The sequence below is a fragment of the Syngnathus typhle genome, linkage group LG2, assembly GCF_033458585.1.
Source record: "Syngnathus typhle isolate RoL2023-S1 ecotype Sweden linkage group LG2, RoL_Styp_1.0, whole genome shotgun sequence".
Taxonomy (NCBI): Eukaryota; Metazoa; Chordata; class Actinopteri; order Syngnathiformes; family Syngnathidae; genus Syngnathus; species Syngnathus typhle.
The window spans coordinates 18655716-18681524 of record NC_083739.1 but is presented as its reverse complement, the minus strand read 5'-3'; the positions used below and the strand labels follow the sequence as shown (position 1 = coordinate 18681524).

The 25809-nt window shown below is 40.0% G+C and overlaps 1 protein-coding gene across 2 annotated transcripts; it reads left to right on the top strand.

Moving 5' to 3' along the window:
* The first annotated feature begins 1083 nt into the window (after window positions 1-1083).
* LOC133150069 (guanine nucleotide-binding protein G(I)/G(S)/G(T) subunit beta-1) lies at window positions 1084-25622 on the top strand. 2 transcript variants are annotated; one of them, XM_061272359.1, is made up of 11 exons: window positions 1084-1478; window positions 12897-13003; window positions 14179-14217; window positions 14932-15038; window positions 17773-17836; window positions 18308-18470; window positions 19985-20051; window positions 20375-20576; window positions 20954-21170; window positions 22594-22707; window positions 23644-25622. In XM_061272359.1, exons 2-10 carry the CDS (start codon window positions 12947-12949, stop codon window positions 22698-22700), a joined length of 1023 nt encoding a protein of 340 aa, XP_061128343.1. In that variant the 5' UTR covers window positions 1084-1478; window positions 12897-12946; the 3' UTR covers window positions 22701-22707; window positions 23644-25622. The 2 variants fall into 2 exon arrangements, with proteins under 2 accessions (XP_061128343.1, XP_061128344.1); XM_061272360.1 differs by lacking the exon at window positions 1084-1478 and adding an exon at window positions 9331-9482.
* The last annotated feature ends 187 nt before the right edge of the window (window positions 25623-25809 follow it).

Below are 25809 nucleotides of genomic sequence, written 5' to 3'. Positions count from 1 at the left end.
AGGAAACAACACAAACAAAAACAAAAAAACATTCAAACTGCACGGAATGTCCAGTTATGTACAATTTTAGTGTAGCAGTGCTAATCACACTAATGTGTAGAAAAGAAATTACAGACCTGCATGGTAAGTGTGCATGTCCATCTGAATGGTGAGATATGCTCTTATTGAACTGAAATGCCAGAGAAATTGATAATGCTGGATACGTACCACTGCACATGACCGCCTAATAGCATGCAAATGCCATTGCTTTTCTATTCATAAAGTGATAAATGGAATAATTGGATTTAGTTTATACCAAAATCCAACTTTTCTGGTTGCTCTTCATTAACAGAGGTTTTTTTTGTTTAGTATTGTTTAATTATTAAATGAAACCAAACCGCATAGACAACAATTGAGCCAGTATTGCACAAAAAGCGAGGGATGTTGTTCTCACCAGCCTTTTTGAAAGTTGAGAGCAACTCCTTGTTAGCTACTGATTAGTAATGCAAATGGGTACTAGTTTCTGGTTTGACTGCATTTCAATGACATGTTTTGCACACGACTAGTGATGCAATTTACACTGGCTCAAAGTGATGAACCATTATCAAAAATATATCATTTTGATGATCAATTAGTTGTTAATTTAATTTACCAAGCTCAAATCAAATTTAAAATAACAGAATTTTGACACGTCTGATTTTTTAGAAAATATGCAACAGTAAGTAGCGTTAGGCGAACAGGCAGGGCCAATTTTGTAATGAAGTGTGCAGTTTCTGTATGCTATACTGTACAGCATATTATTTGAGGGGTACTTGTATTTAAAAACTGTTTTTGTAGTTACATAGAGTGGGCAAAAAGTAGGCCTTTCTTGATTTAAGAAAGAGACAAGGGAGGGACATTAGGAACCTGAATCTTGGCTGGAAACACTATGACTATCTATACAAGATGAAAACATGTTGAATGGACCTAATTATAAGACGTGAAGTTGTAATGAAATGATGTCTGACAGGATGACCCAAAGATAGTAGTATTTCCTGATTTCTTGAAGTGGTCGCCGACCCTTGGCCCGTACGTTGTGACGCCTCCTGAGCGTGGGGTTTCCCGGAGCTGAGTGCAGGGTTACCGCGCCCATCTCTGCTGTTTGATGGCCGCAGGAAGAAGCCACTGAGATCTTGACGCCGAGGAAGTGAAGAGGGACGACGACGCCGTAGCACAAGGAGATCTTTTTGGCCGTGAAGGTGGAATTTTGTGGAGGCTCCGGAGAGCACTGACGTGGGACTCAGAAGGCCTATCTCGGGGTGAAACACCACCTCGCATCTGCTCTACTGTGCCGGTGTGTCCCCCCCTCCTCCTCGGCGGGTCCAAACTGTGTTCGGGGAGTGCCGCTCTTCGCTAGCTTCACTGAGCTAAATCCGAGCGCTTGGCTGGAGAGAGGAGAGACGAGCTCTTACTTGTTTCCAGCTAATGTGATTCTAAGCGCTTATTTCATTTGAAAGCAGGTAAGGATATTTTTTCTACCCATACTCGATGTAATCCATATATGTTTCAGCTAAAACAAGAGGTTAACTATGTTGGTTAGTTGATTACCTAGCTAGTTAGTTTATTTGGTTGTCGTTAGCCCGCCACTCGCCAACCAGGACAGTATAGAAAGGTAATAGTAGATTGTAACTGGGACATTAGTCTAGATTTTTAATTAAATGCACCCATCTCAAGTGGGCACTATGCGCTCCTGTAAAACAGATGATTAGGTAAGAGTTTGCAATGTTAACGAGTTCCCCTAGCTGCCAACTAACTTGACCCTTTTAAGACAATTTCGCTGTACAGCACGGGGGCTAGTTTAAAGTGCAAATTCCTATCCCAGTTGTTGCCAACAAGTCGACATGTCGGCCCATATTTTCCATGTCTACGCTAAATCCCTAACTCGTCCACGTATCGTATGGTAATATTTTCCCCTTGAAACTTGAAAACTGTAAGATTGCTGATGCAACTTCTGGCATTTGCGAAACACTTTTAAAAAATACTGAATTTGCGTTTCCTTCCTGTCGTGCTGCAAATCGTAGCATCATGCATGAATTGAGTCTAAAAATGGCTTCTTCGCCAACCCGAACCACCGCCGACACCACCCCCTGTTTTCTCTAGCGAGTCCAAGCAAGTTAGCCCAGCGGTGGCCGCAGCCTGGCGTGGCTCTCATGGGTGTGTTTCGCTCGATCGTGTGTCATATTTAGGCCAGTTTTTGGGAACGGTGTTTGTCTAAACCTGGAGGGCGTTGCTAATATTTGCTCCGCTTAGATTATGTGCGTGAAGCGTTATTTGCGTAGTGTTGTGGCTGGAGGATATTTGTCAAATTCGTCTTTTTTTTCTTTAGTTCAGTGGTCCCAAGCAAAACCGATCTGAAGGTGCTATTGGATCAGTTTTTACTGTTAAGATAAACGGCGACCAGGCTTTACGGGGATACCACTTCATACTAGCTTAATTAGCCTATGGCAACATTGTTGACTCGAGCCAAAATCACACGAGTTAATTTTTTTACCCTGGGCCCTGATGTGTAAAATGTTTTTTTTTTTCATTTTAGGTCGTGGCTGATCTTCTCTTTGTAATGGAGAGAAAATTAGTCTAATTGGCTCTGTGCAATCCTGTTATCTCGACCTCGGATGTGTTGCGGGGCGAGCTGTTAGCATCTCCACCGGCCATGTCCCATACCCGGCCGACTCATGCTTTCTATCGTTCACCGTGATATAGAAATGCTATTTCTCTTGACGCTAAAGCACTATTGTGGCCTCGTTTGCATGATATTAGGAGGTTAATGTGCCTAGCAAGTTAAGAGGCTAGTCGGACGTGTTGCTGAGTCGTGCGCCTCACCCTAACTAAGGGGCAACAAGATGCCGCTCTGAGCAACTTCCCGCCGGGCTGCGTCGAGCCAGAAACTCGCGAACGTTTTGTCGGTTTAATTTTTGTGTGCGCCTTTTTTTTTTTCTTGTCTTCTAATAATCGTCAGAATTTTGTCGGTGGGGCTTCATTTGGGCAGTGTGTCCCCTCCCTCCACCGCTCCCAATGAATGGGTTCCTGTACTGAGGGCCCGTGTAGCTGCACTCAACAAGATGGCGTTCAAAGCCTTCCTCATCAGCGCCTTTTCTCCCACTCGTAGTCAGCTGCCGAGCGTCAGAGGGCCTGTAGCTGGGACCTGCTCGCCTCCAATAATACACAGTTGTTGAGAAAATATCCCGTTTTAATTTTATCAAGTATTTTTTCAGAAACATGTTTCCTGGCGTGTGCAGTCAGATGTAGGACAACATGCTGGGGGAATTGACTGAGAATGAATAGCAGTGAGAATTGCAAATCCATTTTTGGTTGGACAGTATGTATGTCAACATAAACTATTTGTAATTGGTGGCCTTTTTGTTATTCTATTAACAATTCATTTGACCAAACCTCAGATGGGATCCAAGATCCATTCCTTTTTGGAACGATTTGTACTGCCAAAGTGGCCCCATAAGAAAAACAAAACTTTAAAAAAAGGACAGACAAGAATTTGAGTAACAATTCAACATAATTAATTGCTGTGCTGAACTTAACCAATCTCATTTTGTTTAAAACAGAACACTCTAGTCTGTTAGCATTCTTTTTTGCATTTGTGGGGTCATGAACATGCACTGAACACAAGAGGCTGAATGCCTGTTCATGAATTCAATGCGCTAGCATATTTTAACTTCAATTCAACTTTTCAATTCAAATCCAGTTTTTTTACTCCCTTACTGATTCACAAAGTGAGGAAAAAGTGCACCATATGCTTCCGCTTATTGTCCCGACAAGCACTTTCTAACATTATCTTTTACTTTAGGAGGCATTCTGTTTTTGCTAAATTCAAAATGAAGTTGAAATGTCACTTGGTCCTGCGTTTCTTGATAACTTTGATTACGAAATAGGAACGTAGCTGCTTCATCTATACAATGGCACAACAGAAGAGAAGGGGTTCTTCCTTCTCTGACACAAATAAAATAATGTCGTCTCCAGTCAATCAAGTGGCCGGGTGTTTCGCTACGTTGTCCAATTCTCGATACTATTGCTATCCTGGGTCAACATCTTCTTGTGGCTTAATGACTTTTTCTACTTGTATGTGTCAGGAGGTTGTCTTTTATGAGTGTTTAGTGTTTATTATGGCAAGCGTCACCGCAACATTCCTTTTTGTTATTTTAGCCTGTTTTATTAGCCATTTGCGCAAGGGGTGGTGGTGGGAGGGAGTCTTTTGTTTAAAAGAAAAAAAAAAGGATTTTCATATTGTGTATTTTTAATCTTCAAGTGCTAGATAGAAATGGGATTATATTCTTAGTCTGTGTTCCACTCTGTGGGATTATATGGTTTTGGTCTGTTAATCGTTCAGATTTTTTTCCCCCTAACGACATTCTGTTTTTAGCTATATTTAATGGTTTGTTTATTCTTAGATTTAAAAAAATCTGGAGTTTACAACCATGTAATATGGCACCAACTTTGTTTGTTTTTATCATCCTGTTGTGGTAGGATGCTTTTGTGTACATTAAAACTGGAGACGGAAATGGTGATTATTTGAATCTTTTTTTTTTTTTTTCTGTGACAGACCTTACATATAGATAGATAATCAGACATTTAACAGTTTTGGCCAAGTTGTTTGTGTTTTGCTCAGATAATCTCAACAGAACACCACACATCTAAAGATTATGTTCTATCACCCATCTAGAACCCAGTCTTAGTGCTCTATGTTTGACAAATGCATTGCACTCCTAGCCAAAGAAACTTGAAAATCAGACTGTCACAGCATTCTGCCTTGGTCAACTTGCTGTCATGGATGAAATTTGTAATATTTTCTAATTATAACAACAATAAAATATAGTGTCACATTCATATTGAGCGCAATTTAGGCTGGCATGTTGGTATGGCTTTTGATAACCATTCCAGTTTAACTCATGGACCCTTTGGAAAATGAATCTTCTGTCTCCTATCTAAGTGAATGAATCACACAGAAAGTGATAAAGATGACAATGAACCAAGAAGTAGTGATGACAAGGCAAAATAAAGTGGGGGTATGCAACACTGGTGGTTATGGAGTGAAACTAATCCCTTCTTTTAGCAGCCGGATCGTGGCAAAGACCAGTGGAAGTTTGAAGTACACCATGCTGACAGAGTGTTAAAAGAATGTAATCTCCTTCGGTGCACACCACTTTGTAACTATTAAGGGTGTTTCGATCCGATACTCGTATGGCTGCTGTATACTACAATTGTGTGGACTTGATCGACAATGGATTACAATACAAATTGATGAGCAGGATGACAGATTGGCTACTAATTGGTGCAGCTCAAATAGCAATTAGAGATCAACCGATGTGGGGTGTTCTATTGCCGATATTTAGAGTTCAGGGTCAACCGATGACCAATATGAGGTGCCGATTGTTAGGGCTGATGTCTCAACGTTTTGTGCTTTATTTGCAGACTAAAAAGCTACACTAATAAGTTTCTGAACTTAGAATCATCATTTATTGAACACAAATCAATAAATTGACCAAGTATGAAATATATAAAACAGCTAATAAAAGGATGATCATTTACATGAAATATTTTTTTCAAGTTTGTTAGAACAAGTATAGTTTACAAAATACGTTAAGAACAAACATGAATATTCCAAAAATTTAGTCTCGAGGTCCTTAACTAAGGCAGCCGGCAACAGGATGTTCCTCCGCACCAATTACACGGGGCTGCCCACGGACGTTCCTGACTTTAAATCAGCGCTACTAAACACGAATATCGGCCGATGAATTAATAGCGAATATTGGCCCGATGTATCGGTAGCAATGCAAGGATCTTTCACACATAATTTTATTTCTATGCGTACATTACTGTAAAAAGTATGAAGTAATCAAAGCAAATTGATATCACCCCCATAATTTTATAGATGGTTAGCCAGCCCACAGCACTTAGATAGGAGAAGTAAGCATCTACCTGTTACATAGCACAAGTGATCTGAGTGCGCCACTTACTTTTACGCACACACACACGCAATAAGTGTGTCTCCTTCTTTTAAGTCAGTGATCGGTTTTTAGTTGGAAAGTCAACCGGCACTTTTGATATATAAAAAGTCCCCACCCCAACGACAATGAGATAATTTTGAAGGAAGACGCATGCATCGTAATATTGTCATTTTCCTTAAAATTTGATGAAATTAATGGCAATTTCCGGGAGTACTGTTACCTTGAAATAAAGGTAGTATCGGTACTCACCCGCCCCTACTTTACTAGCACTCACACCCCATTGCTTTGCTTGGAGTGCTCTGCTGCGTTGAGACTGGTGTCGTGTAGTGACATTACGAAGAGCCAAAATTAATTTGCATGTTTGGAGTTGCTCAGCCTGAGATGCATCCTGTCCAAATCGCATTTAAATTCATATCCCAAATGTGGTTTCGATCCAAATGCAAAAATGGCATTTTATGTGCTTTGTGATTGTTCAGATTATTAAAAAAAGTCCATTTCAATCTGGTTGGGCTAAACATCAGATTTTGGGTGGCAGTCTGAACGAGGCCAAAATGTATTGGTTATATTTATCTACACTGTACTCAGTCTAGTCAGTGCTAATGGCCTCGTGAAACATTTCCCAAATCGATCAACTTCTGCTGCCAACTTTATCCATGTAAGTTCTGCTGTAATCACCCATTATCAGCATCACACTACCAGAATGATGGACTCGACACAAAAATTTGGCTTGTCCCTAAACACTGTTGTGGTTTATTTCTTACTCAAAAACAGTTTAAGCTCGGAGTCTCAAACGTCTGATTCTGTCATTGGATATCATAGGACACTAATTAATAGGGGTGTAACGATTCATCCATACACATCGATCAATCGATATAATGCTCTACAATTTGTTGGCATCGATGCTAAACGTAAACATCGATCTATATCGCCGTTTTTGACCTCGGACATTAGACGCGACTTTATTTTGAAATCCAGTTTATTGTTGCTTGCTTCCTCTTTCCGGGAGCAGTGCGCGGCGTGTTGTGAGCAGAGCAGGCACGTGAAAGGGGAGCCGACAACTGCGCGGCTCCTGGGCTGGTGCTATGGCTAGTGTCCAAGAAGACGAGGAAATTTGCTCCCCTTTGGGCTTCAAGTCATTCGTTTGGAAGCACTTTGTAATTTCCTAAATAAAGAGTTTGCAGTACCTTGATGATTTTGCGTATGAATTGCTATAAATCAGGATATTGTTCTATATCGATCGTAGAGCACTATATCGTGATGTATCGTGAATGAATCACAGCAGGCTTTAAGATATCGGCAAATATCGTATTGAGGTTCTTTGTATCGATATGATATGATATCGTACTGTTACAAAACCCGCGATTTACACCCCTACTAATTAATAGAATAGACGTCAGTGAAATTAATGAGTTATCATTGCAACAGATCTAGGAATTTTTCTGAAATGAAATGAACATAGGAGCTCAAGTTGGAATTCCCTTACCTGTCAAATTAGTGCACAATCATTTTACACTATATGTGTCCCAACAACAAGCTGTGTGTTGCCAGGGATGTCAGGCTGACTTGATGATTTTATAAAATGTCCATGAGCAAATATCCTTCAGTATTTTTCTCTACTACCCCTAGTCCCTTGTAGCAGCATTCTTTGTGACCTGGTTACTTGTCAGCCACATTTGACATGCACCACTTCCTAAAAGCACTTAGAGGGACTTTCACCCAACAACCAGGAGGAAGAGGAGGATAAAAGACACATGCGCAAAGGGTTCAGATCTTTTGTCACATTGAAGTGCCATTAGGGATGGCCCCTTCTTGATATGAATCTCAAATGACTTCCACATCCCTTTACATAAATTATTTATCCAAACCTTTTAGCTTTGGTTTATACTTAGCATCTTGCTATCAGTCATCCTTTATTGACTCTCGACTTGATCATAATTACAACTCTACTGGTCACTTAAAACTATGTGACGATTCTCTGCATCGTGTGTAGTTTTTACACAACTGGTCAATTTAGTTTCTGCGCATCATTTGCACAGCTCTCGTTGTTCAGTATGACAGTACTAATGGTATCCTTTACATTATGTTAAGTATCTCCACCTTTGTGTCACATCTTGTTACTGCCATACTAGTTTGCCACATACTACAGGAGGAAAAATATCCTTGTTTTTTTCCCCACATACTTGGCAAATGAAGACAATTCTGATTCTGTTGGCACAAGACAATGGCCTAATCTACATCAGACGACTTAATTCAGGTGAATGATCAGCCTCTGCTCACGTCAAACTTGCGGGGAATTTCCTGTGTGCAACCCATCGAGGTCTGATGTCTGCTGTTTGGTTCTTTGGATGGTGGTTTGACAAGCACCGTCCGGCCAAATTCTTATTAGTTCAGCAATCGCTGATGTCAGTTTCACGGGATGAAAATTACTTTGAATTAAATCATTGTTATGGGTGCGGGAGACATAATTAGACTGTAAAATCTAGATGTATTTTTCTTCACAAATATAACAGTCTTAAAGTCATAGGCATGAAAGCATCTGCCCCACAGTTTTCACAGTTTTGATCTCTTCAACCGACAGGAGAGACCAATGCATTGGCTGGCGCTGGCAGCCCAGCCAACATTTTGATGGCATGCGTGATTAAAATTGTGACCAGACGATTCTGAGTGACAAGCCTGTCTGGATTGATATGTGCTACCAGTCAACTGGCCCATGTGTGTCCTCGCACCAGCCCAACCCAGTCATGACGCTGAGCAATGCAGCTAAATCCCCTTTTTCATCTTGTCCTATTCAATGCCAATTAGCGTGTTGCCACATTTCATTATTTGGTGTGATTTAGCGTTGTGTTACGGACCAGTCGGTGCACTGTAGCCCATTAAATTAATCTAAAGATAATGGACATTATTTTTTCTTTTGCCCCAGTGACCAATGAATGGGATGGTCGAAAATATTGACGACTGAAAGTCGACAAATAATTGGGGGGTTGACTACAGCCCTAAACCTCTGTGGCATGTTTTCAGCTCCATGTTTGGCTGTTGACATCAGTTCTTCCGTCAGGATGTATCCTGTGACCTGGCAATGTCATACAGTATGATTCTTTGAAGCCTGGATGAGCACAGGCAAGCGTTTTTAGAGTAAGAGAAACCACCATGTGCTGTTATACGCTTATCGCCACATCCGCTGAATGTTTTGACAAAGGAAACAGAAAAATGGGGGAAACGCCTGTTCCATGATGCTCCGTCCTCAAGATTGCGGCACCTTGTAAACATCATTTCAGGAAGAAACTGCAGTTAGCTGCTGACAGACTTCTGGCAAAGATCATCTGCAATCAGCACTCAGTGGTGGTGTAAGGATTTGTATGCAGTCTAGATTTATTTTTATTTTTTTCAAACTGGTAGACACGGGCTTGGGTGCACCCCTAAAAACAAAGTATAAGGAATTTGGTACTTTCATCGGATGGGAGGCATGGGAACTGGAGTTGGTACTTAATTTGGTACAGACAGATTAAGGTTAGTACCTACAGAGAATGGATTGATGTCAAATTAAAAATTTGTGGCCAAAATGTAGTGAGAGCTATGTACCGTATCTGCTGCATTCAAGTGAATAATTATATTCCTTTTATTGGAGTGAAAATATTGGATAGTGACACCCCTAACTATGCAATTATTTTTTTTCTTTAAATAAGGTCATTTATAACTGACATATTGGCCACTGGTGAATGTGGGAAATATTTTACCACACCACTCCTTATTTCACCTCATCATTAGCGAGGCAGTGTATGTGGAGTGCCCACCCTAGGACCGGTCCCTATTCCCTGCTAATAGCAAATATGTTTGTTAATGATTTATTTGACAAATAATGAGTTAACCTCAAGGCGAAGAACATTTAATAAAGCTGTGTTGGAATTGTGATTTGTCTTTTATGAATGTATGTACTAACCTGCATTCTTTTGGTGCCCATTTTGAACCCACTGTGCATATACACGATGCGTTACACTTATTTGTGCAGCCGGGGCTTAAATTGAGGTTTCGACTCTCGCCTTCTTTCCTCGCATTAGTTTAATCTGGCCCTGTCCTTCATCTTGATTCTTCTACCTCGATCCTCTTTTGTATCGGAGACGGTCATTGCTCACCCCTTATGTCATCATAGAGAAGCCTCTTGTGAAACCCCAAATGTTCCGTCTGCACACCACTCGTATGAAGAAATGCACCTGAAAAGAATACTGAAGTTGCTTTCCTCTTTTTATGGCTGCTTGAAAGGTGTTATTCTTTATATGTACTAGTTAAGCAGGAGTGTCAGTTTTTATGGATGTTTGAAAGGTGTTATTCTGTATATGTACTAGTTAAGCAGGATTGTAACATACAGTAGAGGTGTAACAAAAATTAGTTGGAAAATCGGTTTTGTTCAAAAGGATGTTGGTGTATCGACGCGAATAGAGGGGTTCTATTTTATAATAGGGTATCGAAGTATGTATCAAATAATTTTGTAATGGAGAGATATAACCGAGATAAATGACTAATTTACGGTAGCCGACTGACAAGGTCATTCATATTGTAAAATGACAAGAAACTCATTGCAACATCCTTTTGTAAATTTAACCGTACCACATTGAATCATAATCTTGCTGAATCAATTCCAATTTAAAATAAACATTCCTTGACTCGTGTTGCACCACGTGTCTTTTACTGGAGAGGCACACACCCATATTATCCAAAGGGGGCGGGGTCATAATTAGGTTGCCGTAGTAGATTCAGCTTGATTTTTTTTCTGTGTGAAAAGGAAAGAGATGTACGTGGTCTGTTCTGTAGTTATGAGAAATACCGATATGTGCCTGTGTGCATGGCACTTCCTCCCTACTCGTTACTATGCTGTGCACGAGATGTCGTTACTGATAGGAGTGGCTGGAAAATGTGAAGTCTGCTTCCCGCCATCCCTCCCCTCTTTCTCTTCCCCTCCCCCTCTACCTCTAAAAATAGCAGGCAGAAAGAGAAGGCACTGAAGTCAATGCATTTTCTATTCGACTGGTACAGTGTGGCCTCAACACCAGCAAAAGTCCTCAGTCACGCCTTAATTCTGATATCAGTTATTGACATTATTTGATCATTTTGAGACATGAAAACTGCATGTCCCGTTCCGGCCCTTGAGGTCGTTTATCTTTTTTTTAAATGTACCCCATATGTATATTGTCCCTTTGAAGTGTGATGGGTTTATTCTGCACACAATAAGTAGTATAGAATAAATAAATGGCAAAAAGCTCAAACACTTCAGTAGGTTATTCACTTGTAACTCCAACAGTAGGTAGTGGTTTGATGTTCTTGTTAGGGCTGTCAAACAGAATCGATAAGGTTTAAAAACAATTTTCGCAACTCGTGGTGAAACGCTACACAGCAAAATATTGAACCGTTTGGTTCACTCTGCACGGTACAATACGCCCTAATGGACCGCGGTACTTCCTTTACACGCATACATTTACCGGTCACCGTGTATGTTTATGTGCACGTTCAAACAGTTGAGAAGCAATCCCTCGGTGAGGTTGTCCAATCTCTGTTGTGCTTGAGCTGGCACTCATGCTCTTGTAACCGTAGAAGGGTCTGTGCGGCCATGGTTGCGAAACATACATTCAAAATACAAACAGGAACTAACCTAGATAAAAAGTTGCAAATAATTTGTGAAGAAATATGAGTCAATGTTCTTGTGTGCGATGTCACACTACGGCACTCCAATTGAACAAATATCGTATCACATTTCACCTATTGAATAATAGTCCACTGAACTCTTTTGTCTTGTCCATTTGTATCTTCAATTCAACTTCAACCTTTATCTCCTCAATATATAAGAGGAGAATTAGCCTGTGATGACATCTTTCAGCGGGAAGATTACCGTAGGTAGTTAAGGCGCCTTGCCGAGATGTAGACCCAACACTGACCAATCAGCTGACTGGTAGCTGGAGGCTTGTTCACTCAAGGAGGTGTTCCGTTAGAACTTGTCAACGCTACCTGGAAAGCAGTACAGAGAAACTTTGAGGTAGGATAAGCTAATGTTTGTTTTTCGCCAAAGAACTTGACCGTTTGAGTGTTGGGGTTGTCAAGGTCGTCTCAAAAATGGACTTTTTGTCGACTTTGATATATTGGTTCATCCTTGAGCTAGTTTTCAACTTGGATGAGCAGGGTGAATAAACAGTTTCTCCTGCATTCGTTGTGGTTGGGTCTACTGAAAGCTGTAGTATATCGCTGTCCCCACTGTTTGCATTCTACTTTTTAATATGACTTGTAGGTATGGAAAGTGAACGTGTTGATGCTAAGAGCCTCAACCCAAGGATTGGGGTCAACTGGATAGCCACTGCTGTTCAGATCATCAGCAGGTTTTGTCTTAAACGGATTTGGCTTGAGGAGCTGAATCAACTGTGTCCCAGGATTACAGGAATGACATTGGAGGATAGTTGAGAATCTTGAGGCCAGAGCAGCAACATTTTCATCAGCTGCCGCTCACCAATCGGTGAGCACCGGTGTTTTTACCTGTAGTTCTGCAAAAGCCAAAGTAGTGTTGCAGTGGTGTAGCCTTTTGTTTTTCTAAATACTTGGAACCTTGCCTGCTTTTGGTGACCTTTTGTTGGGTAATGTTAAGTCCTGTGTTTTTGTTGTTTGTTGAAATAATTTCTTACTGTCTTAGTGTTAAGGGCTTTCAGCTATCTTGTGTTTTGCTGTTTTGAAGACAAATGCATTTAATGTAAATCTCAAAATTAAGTTTGGAGTGTCTGCCTAGTGCCTGTTACTAGGTAATAGTTTCAAGATGGTAAGAGCTGTCTTGAAATTGTTTGCCTGGTGTGACTCTGCAACTTCAGTTTGCACTATTCCAGTCGTGTTACTGCACAGCCACATTACAACTTTTAAAGTTACTAACTACTACTATCTTGTCACCTCCAGATCAGAAAGAATCTAGGCGGCGGAGCGAAGCACACCATTAGCAGAAGAAAATGAGTGAACTGGATCAGCTACGACAGGAGGCTGAGCAGCTGAAGAACCAGATCCGAGTAAGTCAATTGCAACCCGCCATCAGGTTTTCGCTTCACAGGACTTTTTTTTTTTACTTTTTAAAGTAGTATTAAAAGCTGTTAAATGTTAATTAGATTAGACAGCACAATGGAGCACTGGTTAACACGTCCACCTCACAGTGCAGTGACTGTGGGTTCCATTCCGGGGTCCGGCCTTCTCATGTAGAGTTTGCGTGTTTTCCTTGTGCCTGCGTGGCTTTGCCAAGGGTGCTTAAATTTCCTCCCGCATTCTAAAAAAAAACATGCATGGTAGGTTAATTGAGCACTCTATAATTGACCTTATGTATGTGTATGAAAGTGAATGGTTATTCGTCTATATGGGTCCTGCAATTTGATGGCCACCAACTCGGGGTGCTTTTTTTCCCCCACATTCTTTGAACTAAACAATGATGTGGCTAATATATGCATTTTTACTTCCTGCTGCCAATACATTTAAGGGCCAATTCCAATTCTACATCTTCCTTTTGAACCCAGAGCCCTCAATTGTGCGCATTGACAAGAATAAAAGTGTTCCGATTCTCAGAGGGCTTTGTCTCGCATCAGAAAGTGGTGAGAGCTCCTAGATACACCCTGCGAGTGACGAGGTACATTCTGATGTGGGATGAAGCCCTTTCATGTGATAACACAAAAGATCATAATAACAATAATAATAACAATAATAATAATAATAAAATAAAAAACCTTCCATCCCCAACCTTTACAGTGTGCCTGAGGTGAGAGCATTGGGGGGAAATTGTTGCACACACAAAAAATACAGGTTTGGACAGCCCCAATAATCCCAGTCCCAATAATTCTTCACTTTATGAGGGTGGATACTAGCAAATCAGGGGAGTGCATAATACATGAACACGGAGAGAAAAAACTGCTTTTGAACAGTAATTTTGAGGGGGGTAACATGGTTTATTTTTCTTAAAACTTGCTCCTTGTAATGTCATTTTCTATAAATATCCCATGTCCCAACATGGACGCCTGTGGGTTATAAATCAAGTGTGACCTATTCATGTAAGGATTCTTTTCTTTTTTCAATTTAGTGGTTGCACCTTATATTAAGGTGCACTTAACAGTACATAACTTGCAGTACAACTTGTAGCGTGGGTTACAAATATAGAAACAATTGTCTTCCTTTATTCAAATGTACTTGTGTTGTGTTTCAGGATGCCAGGAAAGCGTGTGCTGATGCTACCCTGTCTCAGGTAATGAAATCTCTTTCTCAATTTATTGTGTAAAACTGCTGTATTTTCTGTACCTGAAGGTGCTCCGGTTCAAAAGGTCAGTTATGGAGGCTATTTCTGTACTTAACCCATGCATACGGCGCATTGCATTATACATACGGTATCCAAAAAGTGAGTTGGGCTGTATTTTATTCTATTATTTAACAATGTACGCGCTACTCACATTATTTTGATGAAGCTTCATCCACAAATCCATCCTTATCTTCTGTATCCAAATTGAACTCATGACTGCTCTATTTTCATGTACAACCGATCCGCTGGTGCCATTTTCGGGGCTCATTAGCCAAACATAATATTTTGCACATACTGGCAGTATACCTCGGCACGGCGGAACTGAGTACGTACTCTAAGTATTAATGTTCTCTGATTGGTTTGGCGCTCCAGCTACGTATTGGATGTCCCTGTGTTAGCAGGAAATGTTCCGGCAGTCAATCAAGCAGAGCACTCACCCAAAGTCACACAACAACATTTACAGATTTTGGAATTGGGTGCACTCAAAATTAAAGAAAACTAAAAGCTATTAATGCACCTTGTGCAGTGGAAAATACAGTAGTCAAGATATTTTATTTAATAAATGCCTTTCACACTGGTTTACTCTGAAACACAGTAGTGTTTTTAACTGTTATGGTGATATGTTGCCTCTTAGTCAAAATGTCTCCTCTTAATCCCGTCTAGATCACAGCTAACATTGACCCCGTTGGCCGAATTCAGATGCGCACTCGCCGAACACTGAGGGGGCATCTGGCTAAAATCTATGCCATGCACTGGGGCACCGATTCAAGGTACTCTATTCAGTTGCAGTCAGTCCATTAACTAAATATTTCATGCCATCGACCCATGCCCTTGCCTAAATGCAGGAAGTAGATGTAAAAGCTTACTTGAATGTCTTTTTGCTGAGTGTTTCTCTTTAGGGCTCTTGCCAAGTCCTAGAATTACACAATAGCTCCAGCTTGCATCCACAAGCTCTCCTCTATTTTTAACATCTGCCCAAAGCCATCGTCGATTAGACTAACATAAACCAAGTGTTCTAACAAGTCAACTGTAATGTATTTGAACAGTATAATCCTTGGTGTTTTTGTTGAATGCTTATTGGACATGCATTAATCACACCCCTCTGGAGAGTGTCTTATGTTATGGGTCCTGTTTATGGTTTTGGTGTTGGGCATGTGGGTAGGGAAACTACCCAAGATGGTGGTGAGGTCAGTCATTGAGTTTCATTGAACAGTATTTCTTACTTAAAAATAAACTTTTGCGTAGATTGTTTCACAGCCCAATGACAGGAACTAAACAAAATACTGTTACCCCACCATCGTAGCAGTCTAAATTCCATGAGAACGTGTCAGCTTTCCTCTGATTCATCTGCTAACGTTTGTCTGAAGTCTTTGGTATTTATTAGACTACCAGCTGAGATTTAGACTCCAAGAAAAAAGGTCACATGTTTTGACCCAGCATCTCGATTGTGTCCGCCTTTTAGCCCCTTGTACACAAAATGGTGAAGTTGGATGTCTGCGAACATTGTTAACCTTACAAACATCTAAAAATGTGTACCACGGATCTTTGGTTTAAAAATAAATGTTTTGAGCAACATATTTATATTGACGGCAGCTAGGTTAGCAGTTCTGCCCCACAGTTCTGAGGTCCAGGTTAAAATCTCAATCTCTTGAGCCATATTTCCGTCCAAGTGTCACATTATAATCGGGGCCTTAACAAAAAGACCATTGCCGTAAAAGCTTTATGTATTGATGTCTGTTCCGGCAGCAGCCTGCCTGCATCGTACATGTTAGTTTTAAGGTAACAAAAAAAACTTTAATCTCCATGATCCCCCATTATACACTCACCTATTTCCTAAACTAGTTATTGTTTTGGTCCAATTTTAAATCCATCCACTTGTGGTGTCCCTTTTGCTATTAGCACTAAGCTAACCGGTCGGCTCACTCGGGGCATCCAACAAATGATAAAATTCCCTTGAATTGCTGAAGTTACTGTGTCAAAGGCTCATACTCCTATTCCGCTACATTAGTAGGAAGAAAGATTTCTTTGGAGTAAGCAAATGTTTGCTTCAAATGCTATTTCCCACACAAGTTGACAGATGAGAAGGGCTACTAACAGTTGCAATGTAAACAAAATGTTAGTTCCAGTGACATCACACATCTCATTCAAGTCTACAAAATTATAAATCGATAAGCCACGCCCAATCGAATGAGTGAACAAATTACGACTTGTTCGTGCACAGCACTACAGAAATAGCTCATGTCACATGTAAACAGTTGACCACAGATCTCCAGTTGGAATCACAAAAAGGTCTCTGTAAACCCAGCTATTGTTGAGCATGTTCCTTTTTGTGTGTGCCATAGTATCGTATTTTCCGCAACATAAAGCGCTTCGGGTTAAAAGGCGCAGACTAGATTGCGGCGTCTATTTTGTATTTAATCCACACATAGGGCGCACCCCATTATAGGGCGCATGCATGTCATGACTTATCGTAAACAAAAAAAAACGTCATGGGAGCAAGACAGTGAGTTTGGTTGTACTTTATTCTACTGTTTAACCATGTACTCTACTGTACTCACATTATTGTTAATCGATATTCATACGCAAATCCATCCAAGCCCTCAGAAGCCACACAAAACAACTTTACAGATTTGCACCAACGATAGTATTTATTTACATATGGCGGCAAAGGTGCGTACTCCTCTCTGTGCTACGTATAGTCATTTTTTCCCCCCCCGATCTACGTTAAACATAACGTCCTCTGATTGGTTCATTGAGTTTTCATATTACGTCTGTAATATTTTCAGTGCCCCTTATGGTGCGGAAATACGGTAGTTAAGATTAGCAGGCTCCCAGTGGGCCTTGATGTACTTTGCTCACTGCTTCTCCTGCTCCTCTGTGCATTGGAGCTGTCACTGTAGTTACTTGTTGGATTCACCTGCCCAACAGAGCTCAGCCCCAGTCACCCAGAGCTTTCCATTTTTGCTCAAAGAAAACGTCTATGTATCCATTTCCCAGAAAAATAAAAAAATATCCTAAATAGTAATTCCAGAAGACTTATGCAGCGCTTTATTTACACCATACGTTGCACAAAACGTCTTGAAAAACCACACATTCAGTTATTAGAAAATGTAGTATAATTCTCAGATTGCAGCCATTACTTTCCAACTATGGGTTATTGTTGTCTTTTATTTATTTATTTTTGTTCCAAATGGGTCAACTTAAGTAGAATCTCACGTTGCATTGTGGCCAACGGTAGAAACTGGGTCGGTTATTATTGCACACATTGGTGTTGTAAATGGTCCTTGTGGCTGCCGGCAAGACGAAGAAAGGAAGTAGAAGGCGAATAAGAACATAGAGCTCGAGTTTGTGTTTAGATAATCAAAATGTAATGTCCAAGAGCTACTCTGTTCATACTACCACCGATTTGTGTACAGTATTAACCACCTTTTTTTTTCCTGTTATAAAAAAAGTGAGTGACAAAATTCTAAATAATTTAAACAATATTTACTCCTCCCCCCTTAGGCTTTTGGTCAGTGCATCCCAGGATGGAAAACTCATTATTTGGGACAGCTACACCACGAACAAGGTAAATTAGTTAACTGTATATCATTGGCAATGGCCTGAGTGCCTGTTATTTTGGAAGCAAATAGATATGGAGAAAAGGTGTTTTTCCATAACCTGTGAAAATGTATGGTCATCACATTTTTAACCTAAATTGACATTTACTTGTGCAACGGGTATTAATAAAGTGAGGAAGGACTGCTTGTATTAAAACAAATTAAGTAAATTTGATATGTTCACGTTTTGATGTTAAACACAAACTGAGGGGGAACGTGACTACTATAATTATTGATAAGACATCAAATGCACATAAAGCATTTGGGATTTCATGTCTACCAGTGGAGAATCACTGTACTTAAGGCCACGTGCCCAATTTCAGAGTCTTTCATTCTTTATCCAAGAAGCATTTCCTCTAATATTGTTCCCTCGAAATGGTAAACATTGAAAGATATGTCATTGTATGCTCTCTAACATTCAATATTGTCCCTGTCTTCAGGTCCACGCCATCCCGCTGCGCTCCTCTTGGGTGATGACATGCGCCTACGCCCCTTCTGGCAACTATGTCGCATGTGGTGGCTTGGACAACATCTGCTCCATCTACAACCTGAAGACCCGTGAGGGAAATGTGCGTGTTAGCCGTGAGCTGGCTGGGCACACAGGTAGGCTGCACACCAGATTGACTTGCTTAATATCCAGTCACCACAGCCTTGCAAAATCCGATTTACTACTCTTTACATTGTCCGAATTCCTCTTGGAAATTTTGTTGAGGGATCCTAAGACTCAATTAGCGTATTTTCTACACCATAAGGCGCACTTAAAAGCCTTTAATTTTCTCAAAAACCGAAGTTGCACCTTTTTATATGGTGCATGTTTTGTGTGGACCGATCTCCAAAGTCTTTAAATGTTGTGTGGCTGCCACCACAGGGGATGTAATATGTAGACCCAATGGACCAATCAGATGACATTACGTTGTACGTAAAATACATAGAACGGGCGGTAAACCCATCAGAGAACTGTACGTAATACTTAAAGTATGTACCTCCACTGCGATTGATAAATGAATATTATCGGTTTGTGCAAAGCAAACAGCATAAGGACCCTCTAAAATGACATTGATAAAGAGACATGCCTACAAGGCACAATTCAAGCTTTCTGGAAAGCCGGTATCATTGCCGAAGAGCAACGTGACAACGACGAGACAATGACAGCCTGTAACTTGGCATGTTTATTGTCGAGAAGATGAGGACTTTAGATTTGCGTATTAATATCAATTTACCAGTACATGGTTAAATAGTAGAATAAAGTACAACCGAACTCACTGTCTTGCTTCCGTGACGTTTCCCTTCGTTTACTGTAAGTCATGACATACACGCGCCCTATAATGCGGTGCGCCCTGTGTGGATTAAGTACAGAATAGTCCCCGCAATTGAGTATGCGCTTTATAAGCCAAAGCGCCTTATGGTGCGGAAAATACTGTAAAAGAAGTCAAGACTAGAGGGCAAAAGGTCCCATGTCTTTGTCATGCGGACACTTCCAGTGCAGTTCTTTTTCCGTATGCACATTGACCAAGCGTTCACTCATAATTTAGTGCTCTTGGTTGATTTTCACATCAGGGATATTCTAATCCTACGGTCTGAGTGTTGTGCAGTAGTTGAACATATTGTAGCTATAAAGCCTTTACTAATGAAAGTTTTGTGCTTGAAGGCAAGAATTCATCTGATCAGTGTCACATGACACAGGAAGTGTCAGCATTTATGTTCTTGTTCCTTCACCGTAGGGAGGGAAGCACAATCTTGATTAACTTAAGAAGAATAAAGGAAGCAAGATTTATTTTTCACTTAAAAGTTTTTATCAGCAATAAACACTGGGTCTTGTCACTGATGGTCCAGTTTTAGAATGCGGAGCTTTCATCGCCCGCAGCCTGGGTTAGATTCCCGGTCAGGGAACCATATGCAACCATAAGGGAGGCACATGTCAGTGTCTCCCCTGTGCTGGTCCCAAGCCCGGGTAAATGCAGAAAGTTGGGTCAGGAGGGGCATCAGGCGTAAAAACCGTGCCAAACACTTCTCATGCAAATTATCTGGACAAAAACGGGTGTTTCGCTGTGGCGATCCCTTTGGGGAAAAAGCCGAAAGGAGCCACAAACACTGGGTCTTGATGCTGTTGTTACCAGGTTACCTGTCCTGCTGTCGCTTCCTGGATGACAACCAGATTGTCACCAGCTCTGGAGACACCACCTGGTGAGTTCTTACATTGCACCCAATGCAGCTTGCACATTAACTTCTGCCTCAAGCATGACTTTACACTTCTTAACTCTATTTTTTTTTGACACTATGGAATTCAGATTATTCATTTTTTTAGTATTTGTCTCATTTCATCTTATATTTAATGTCATTTTGTCTCCACTTTGCTGTTACATTGCTGATTGTAGTTGACCGCCTCGATTTAGGACTAAATGTTGGCCTCACTCTGGCGCTTACAATCTCTTTTGCCTTCTTGCAGCTGATGAGATTGACTCGCCCATTTTCCTTATTTTGATTGTGTCCCTCTCACTTCATTTTAGCGCTTTGTGGGACATTGAGACTGGACAGCAGACAACTACATTTGCTGGCCACACCGGTGATGTCATGAGCCTCTCTCTGGCACCCGACACGAGGCTGTTTGTGTCTGGGGCCTGTGATGCCTCAGCCAAACTCTGGGACATCAGAGAAGGAATGTGCCGGCAGACCTTCACTGGCCATGAGTCTGATATCAATGCCATTTGCGTAAGGCTCCCTTACTCATACGTATTATTCACATACTAAAGATCGCCATGATAATTTGAGTCTTGGCCACTGGCTTAGCGGCAGTTCAAAATGTGTGCGCCTCAGAACCCGATACATGCTCACACCAGTCACATTACAGCACCTCCATTCATTACTCTCGCCCAATGTGTGTGCGTGAGGGGAGGGGCGTAGTTACCAGCTGTTGTATTTTCCGATTGTCGGGTCTGAGTCAGATTAGACAGAATTGCGCAATGTGCGGTGGCCCAAATTGTTCTTTGAAATATTCTTAATCATCATTCTCCTAACAGTGCCTCCAATAATTCACATTGCATACAATCAACACTTTATTTGAAAATGACAATTGCCAATGTCTGCAGTTCTTCCCCAATGGCAATGCCTTTGCCACGGGCTCAGACGATGCCACCTGCCGGCTGTTTGACCTGCGTGCCGACCAGGAGCTGATGGTGTACTCGCATGACAACATCATCTGTGGTATCACCTCTGTGGCTTTCTCCAAGAGTGGCCGCCTACTGTTGGCTGGCTACGATGACTTTAATTGCAATGTCTGGGACACCTTGAAGGCCGATCGTGCAGGTAAACTTTGCTTGATGTGGTTTATGTTGCCATGTTACTGACTCTTTTATTTATATATATATATATATATATATATATATATATATATATATATATATATATATATATATATATATATATATATAGCTGGCTTGGTGGATGTTCAGTGGACCCCTGCATACTTGCAGTTGAGCACCCACAAGTTCTCTTGTTCGCAGAGTTTTTTTTTTTTTTGGGCAGGGTCACATTCACTGTTAAGCAGTTGTGAATTCATTCTTGCGCAGAGGTTTTTTTCCCCCCAGAACTGAACCTTCTCAATCCGCATAAATCTCCGGCTATTTTTGAGTTTCCTTGGCATGGCCAAAAAATAAAAAATAAAATAAAAAATTGTAAGTTGCGAGTGTGTAAGAGCAAGGGAACAATGAGAAACGTTTGCGTCTTTGTACACAGGTGATTCTTCCTATTGTTGCGGATTGTTTAAATATCCGTTAGTTATAAGTAGCGGAAATTTCATTGCGAGATTTGTTAGTGCGCCAAGTGCGTTTTGCAATTGTGGATTGTCATCTTGAATAACTTGGGTCACACGTAGGCTGAGTTACCACTGTGTTAGAGACTGAATTTTTTGTGTTGATTTTGTTATTTCAAAGGTAACCTATCAATATGTTAGGCCTGCTCTGCCAGGCAGTACTTGTTGATTGTTAAATACTTTGTTGATTGATTTTCATTGTTTCTTCTCAAACATTTGTTGGTTTAAATTTAGACAAATAGTTTGTCCCGTTTGTTTAATATAGCATTAGTGTGCAATGACATAACTTGAAGGTTAGTTTTCCATTTTCTAGTTAAAACACCAGATATTACCTGCAACAGCTGATGAGCCTCATAGGAAGGCATGCATACTTTACACCTATTGATCACTATGTGGTCACTTCAAACACACACCTGTGTGTTTTGTGGCTATTTTTAGCACAATTTCGACTGTAGTGTGTGGAACCTTAAAGGTTAGCAATATTACATTGTTTCTACTACAATTGGAATACACCATAGGATATAGAATCAGACAATTTATTGTCAGTTTTTGCCATCATTAAATCTTCAATATTAAAGCCCTAAATTAAATTTGAAGACCTCTGGGGAAGTGTAGTTGGAGATAGAAAAATCTTGCCTCATTTCCCCAAAATATTTATTCACACTTCTTGCATGGCTCATCTGTAGATATGAGATGATGAAAAGATGAGCCGATAGACACGGGACCACATTTACTAGGTTCTGCGTGCTGCTGCCATCTCTTCTGCGCATGCGGGTCTCACACTCTTTTAAATGCATGGCTGAGGTATTGACAGATACTTATAACCAAAGACTCAAACTCGACCAGGCCATCTCTAATTATTTACATAGCTGCAGATGAGTTGGCTGTGCTTTACTTGAGTCTTCACTGTGTCCACAGGCGTCCTGGCTGGTCATGATAACCGGGTGAGCTGCTTGGGTGTGACTGACGATGGCATGGCAGTGGCAACAGGGTCCTGGGATAGCTTCCTCAAGATCTGGAACTAGAGTGAAGGTATGAAAAGATTCCAGGATGTACACATTGTGGCTTTTTTCACATCAGTCAGAGAATGGCTCGGGGGGCTCGTGCCATTCTGTAATCCGGCCAACTGACCATTTACAGTCCACAAATATGATAATAGTTTCATTCATGCAGCTGTTTTTTCCCCCTAAAATGTCTTCAGTGTTGCTGTTTTTAATCCATGTAGCATTTAAAGAATTTATTAAAGGATTTCTTGTAAACAATAAAATATCGGTAAAATAAGATGACATTTTCTAAATTGATTAATGATGATTCACTTAATTGTAATGATGTGATTAAAAATGAAAATGCATTAATTAATGATTAATTGATTAATGACGATTCACTTAATTGTAATGTGATTAAAAATGAAAATGCATTAATTGAATTAACAAAATAGGCTATTTTTTTTATTCCCACTTCCATCTATTGCTGGCCTGGCCCATATGGCACATTTGATCAGGTTTATTGCATTCATTTGACCATTTTTTTATAAAATGTGTTGGTTAAAATATTGTTGTATTTATCTAATAAAATAATTGGTTAACTAATTTCTTGTAAATAAAATGAAATAAAAACATTAAATAATTATAATTAGTCAAAACTAACTATAAAGGGTTCATAAAATAAAACCGGTCATCTTCGATGTTGTAAAATGAGTTATGTGTGGGAGCTATGTTTTGTGCGGAGCAGAGGTGATTACTATGCAGTGATGCTGAAGGAATTGTGTTGCGTCTCACGTTTAGGAATCACTGTCATTGATAATCTGGGGAATTTTGATGGCCTGTGTTTTCATCGTCTCCCACTAATTGTGGCTGCTTTAACTAGCAGCCGTCGCAAAGTACATTGTGGTCGTATCACTCTATTTGAGCATCAAGCCTTTAGTTGAGTAATTCTATCTGCAACTAACAGTGGTTTGTTCATTTGCAGATTATATCCGGACTCCAAAATTGCGTGGAAGACCATTCCAACATCACAATGTTTAATTGTATTGCATATCCAATCTTTTCAAAACATGATACTGACTCAAAACACCCAAAAAACTAGTAAGGGCAAAAATCTCTCTCTCTTTCTCCTCCTCTTTAAAAGAGCACAATTGTCTGTCAATCATTCAGCTCTAACTGTGCAGGTCAAGGAATTTGGTTGTCTCTGAATGAACGAATGGAAAAGTTGTTCATTCCACTCATGACCACAGTTTGAGTGAAGATTATTACATGACAGCGATTTAACGCTTCATTGCGTCTAGGCCATCTTTCAATTTTTGTTTTGTTTCCCCCCTTCATCTCTGTCGAAGTAGATCTTTAGCTTGTCTGTTGAGGATCAAATCTTTGTTTTTTTTGCTAATCTTTACATGTTTGATAGAATGTTTTAATTTGAAGATATCCATGGGAATTCAGCTTTATCCCACAGGAGAACAAACTGAGAGAATTTTGCTTCAACAGGGAGTCCTCAAGCCACTTCTGGCCCTGCTGTATATTCAGACCCATGAAATCGTTCTTTCTCAGTGTAGTCCGCAAATCTTTGTTTGCACAAAAATGTAAACTTTGCATATATAGAAATATTGTCAAAAGAAAAAAAAAATTAATTAACCAAGCACATGCTGTTATAAATGAATGCTCGTTTTTCAAATGCAAAAACCACAAAAAAGAAAACCATTTAACTATTCTTGAAACTTTTTTTTTGTTTGTTTTGGTCTCGCGTCAGTCTAGACTAATCAAATGAAGATTAACCTATTTGATCATAATCCAGCCAACCCTTTCTATATTTTATTTTATTTTGTTTCCCCTCCTGTAGTTTTGTGTTGCTGTGGTTGGGACCAGGGAATGTGGTCGGGTAGGGAGTTGCTCCATTTTAGCCAAACTGCGTTCCAGAACTTTCTCGAACAGGTGCCCATTCTTTGCTTGGAAATGCAGTTACTACTCTGAATGACATGTTGTATAAATCAATGTTTGAAAATAATATTGAAACTTTTTAAGTTAAAAACTAAAAAAAAAGATTTTGGTTGTCTGCAATGGGTGGGTTATCTCTTAGATCGCATGCTGTAGAATTGCTTAAAGGTGCATAATATGGAATTAAGTCCTTTGATGTTTTCTTTAAGAAAAGAACCTGTTGAATATAGAAATACAATGGTATTTATTTTTCTTTGCCCCCAGTTTTGACTTCCTTTGTTTTTGCTACTCCGTGCATACCATAATACAACTAAAATGTCAAAGCTATGCACACGAGAAGCAAACTCTGCATTATTAAAGGTTGCTTAGTCCATACTTGGGAGGGATTACACAAATTATTTAGATCCAAATGTAAATTGTACACACTTGCATAAATACATTTAATCACCTAAACATACCAATGGGGCAAATTTTCATTCCTTCTGTAGCAAACAAAATGCATAAAGGTTTTTTTCAGTTCTTTAATAATAATGAAAAAAAAACTTGCAGCATCTGGATGACAGACTTTTTTTGTTCACTTGTAAATTTTTAGCAGTAGTGCCATTGTTTTTTTCGCTGCAACAGTCTGTACAAAAAGATGTGCTGTGATTGTGTGTTAGGCCTGGAGTTGGCAAAAAAATTAAAACTGAATTTAAAAAAAAAAGGAACATTAAATACCTTTGCTTTTCTCTCATTCTCAATCAAATAACCATAGAGCTCTGCACCCCTTCTATTCCCTTTTCACCATTTGTATTTCATTTTCAAGTCAGTCAGTGTACAACCGAAAGCTGGATGCAAGATAGAAACTATATTAAAATGTACTGTTATTTAAGATGTAATAAAAAGCAGTTTGAGATGACATACTGTGTTGAGTGTGATTCACTTAGAGTGGTTCCCACTGAAGCTAGAATGTTACAGGCAGGTTGGTTTTCCTTGTAATTATGTTCACGATAAATAAACAATTTCTTATTCACTGTTCTAGCCCTCTGGCTTGCGTCCTTATTTTTCATTACTTGGTGATTTGAAGCATCTGAACATGTTGACCGTGCATTGTCTTCAGACGTGTAACTGTGACACTTGATTGATTCTTGCTGCTCGATTTCAGATATTTTTGTTCAAGTTCCAGAGTATAAATCACCTTTTCTACCTGCCTCATACCCCTGTTGAA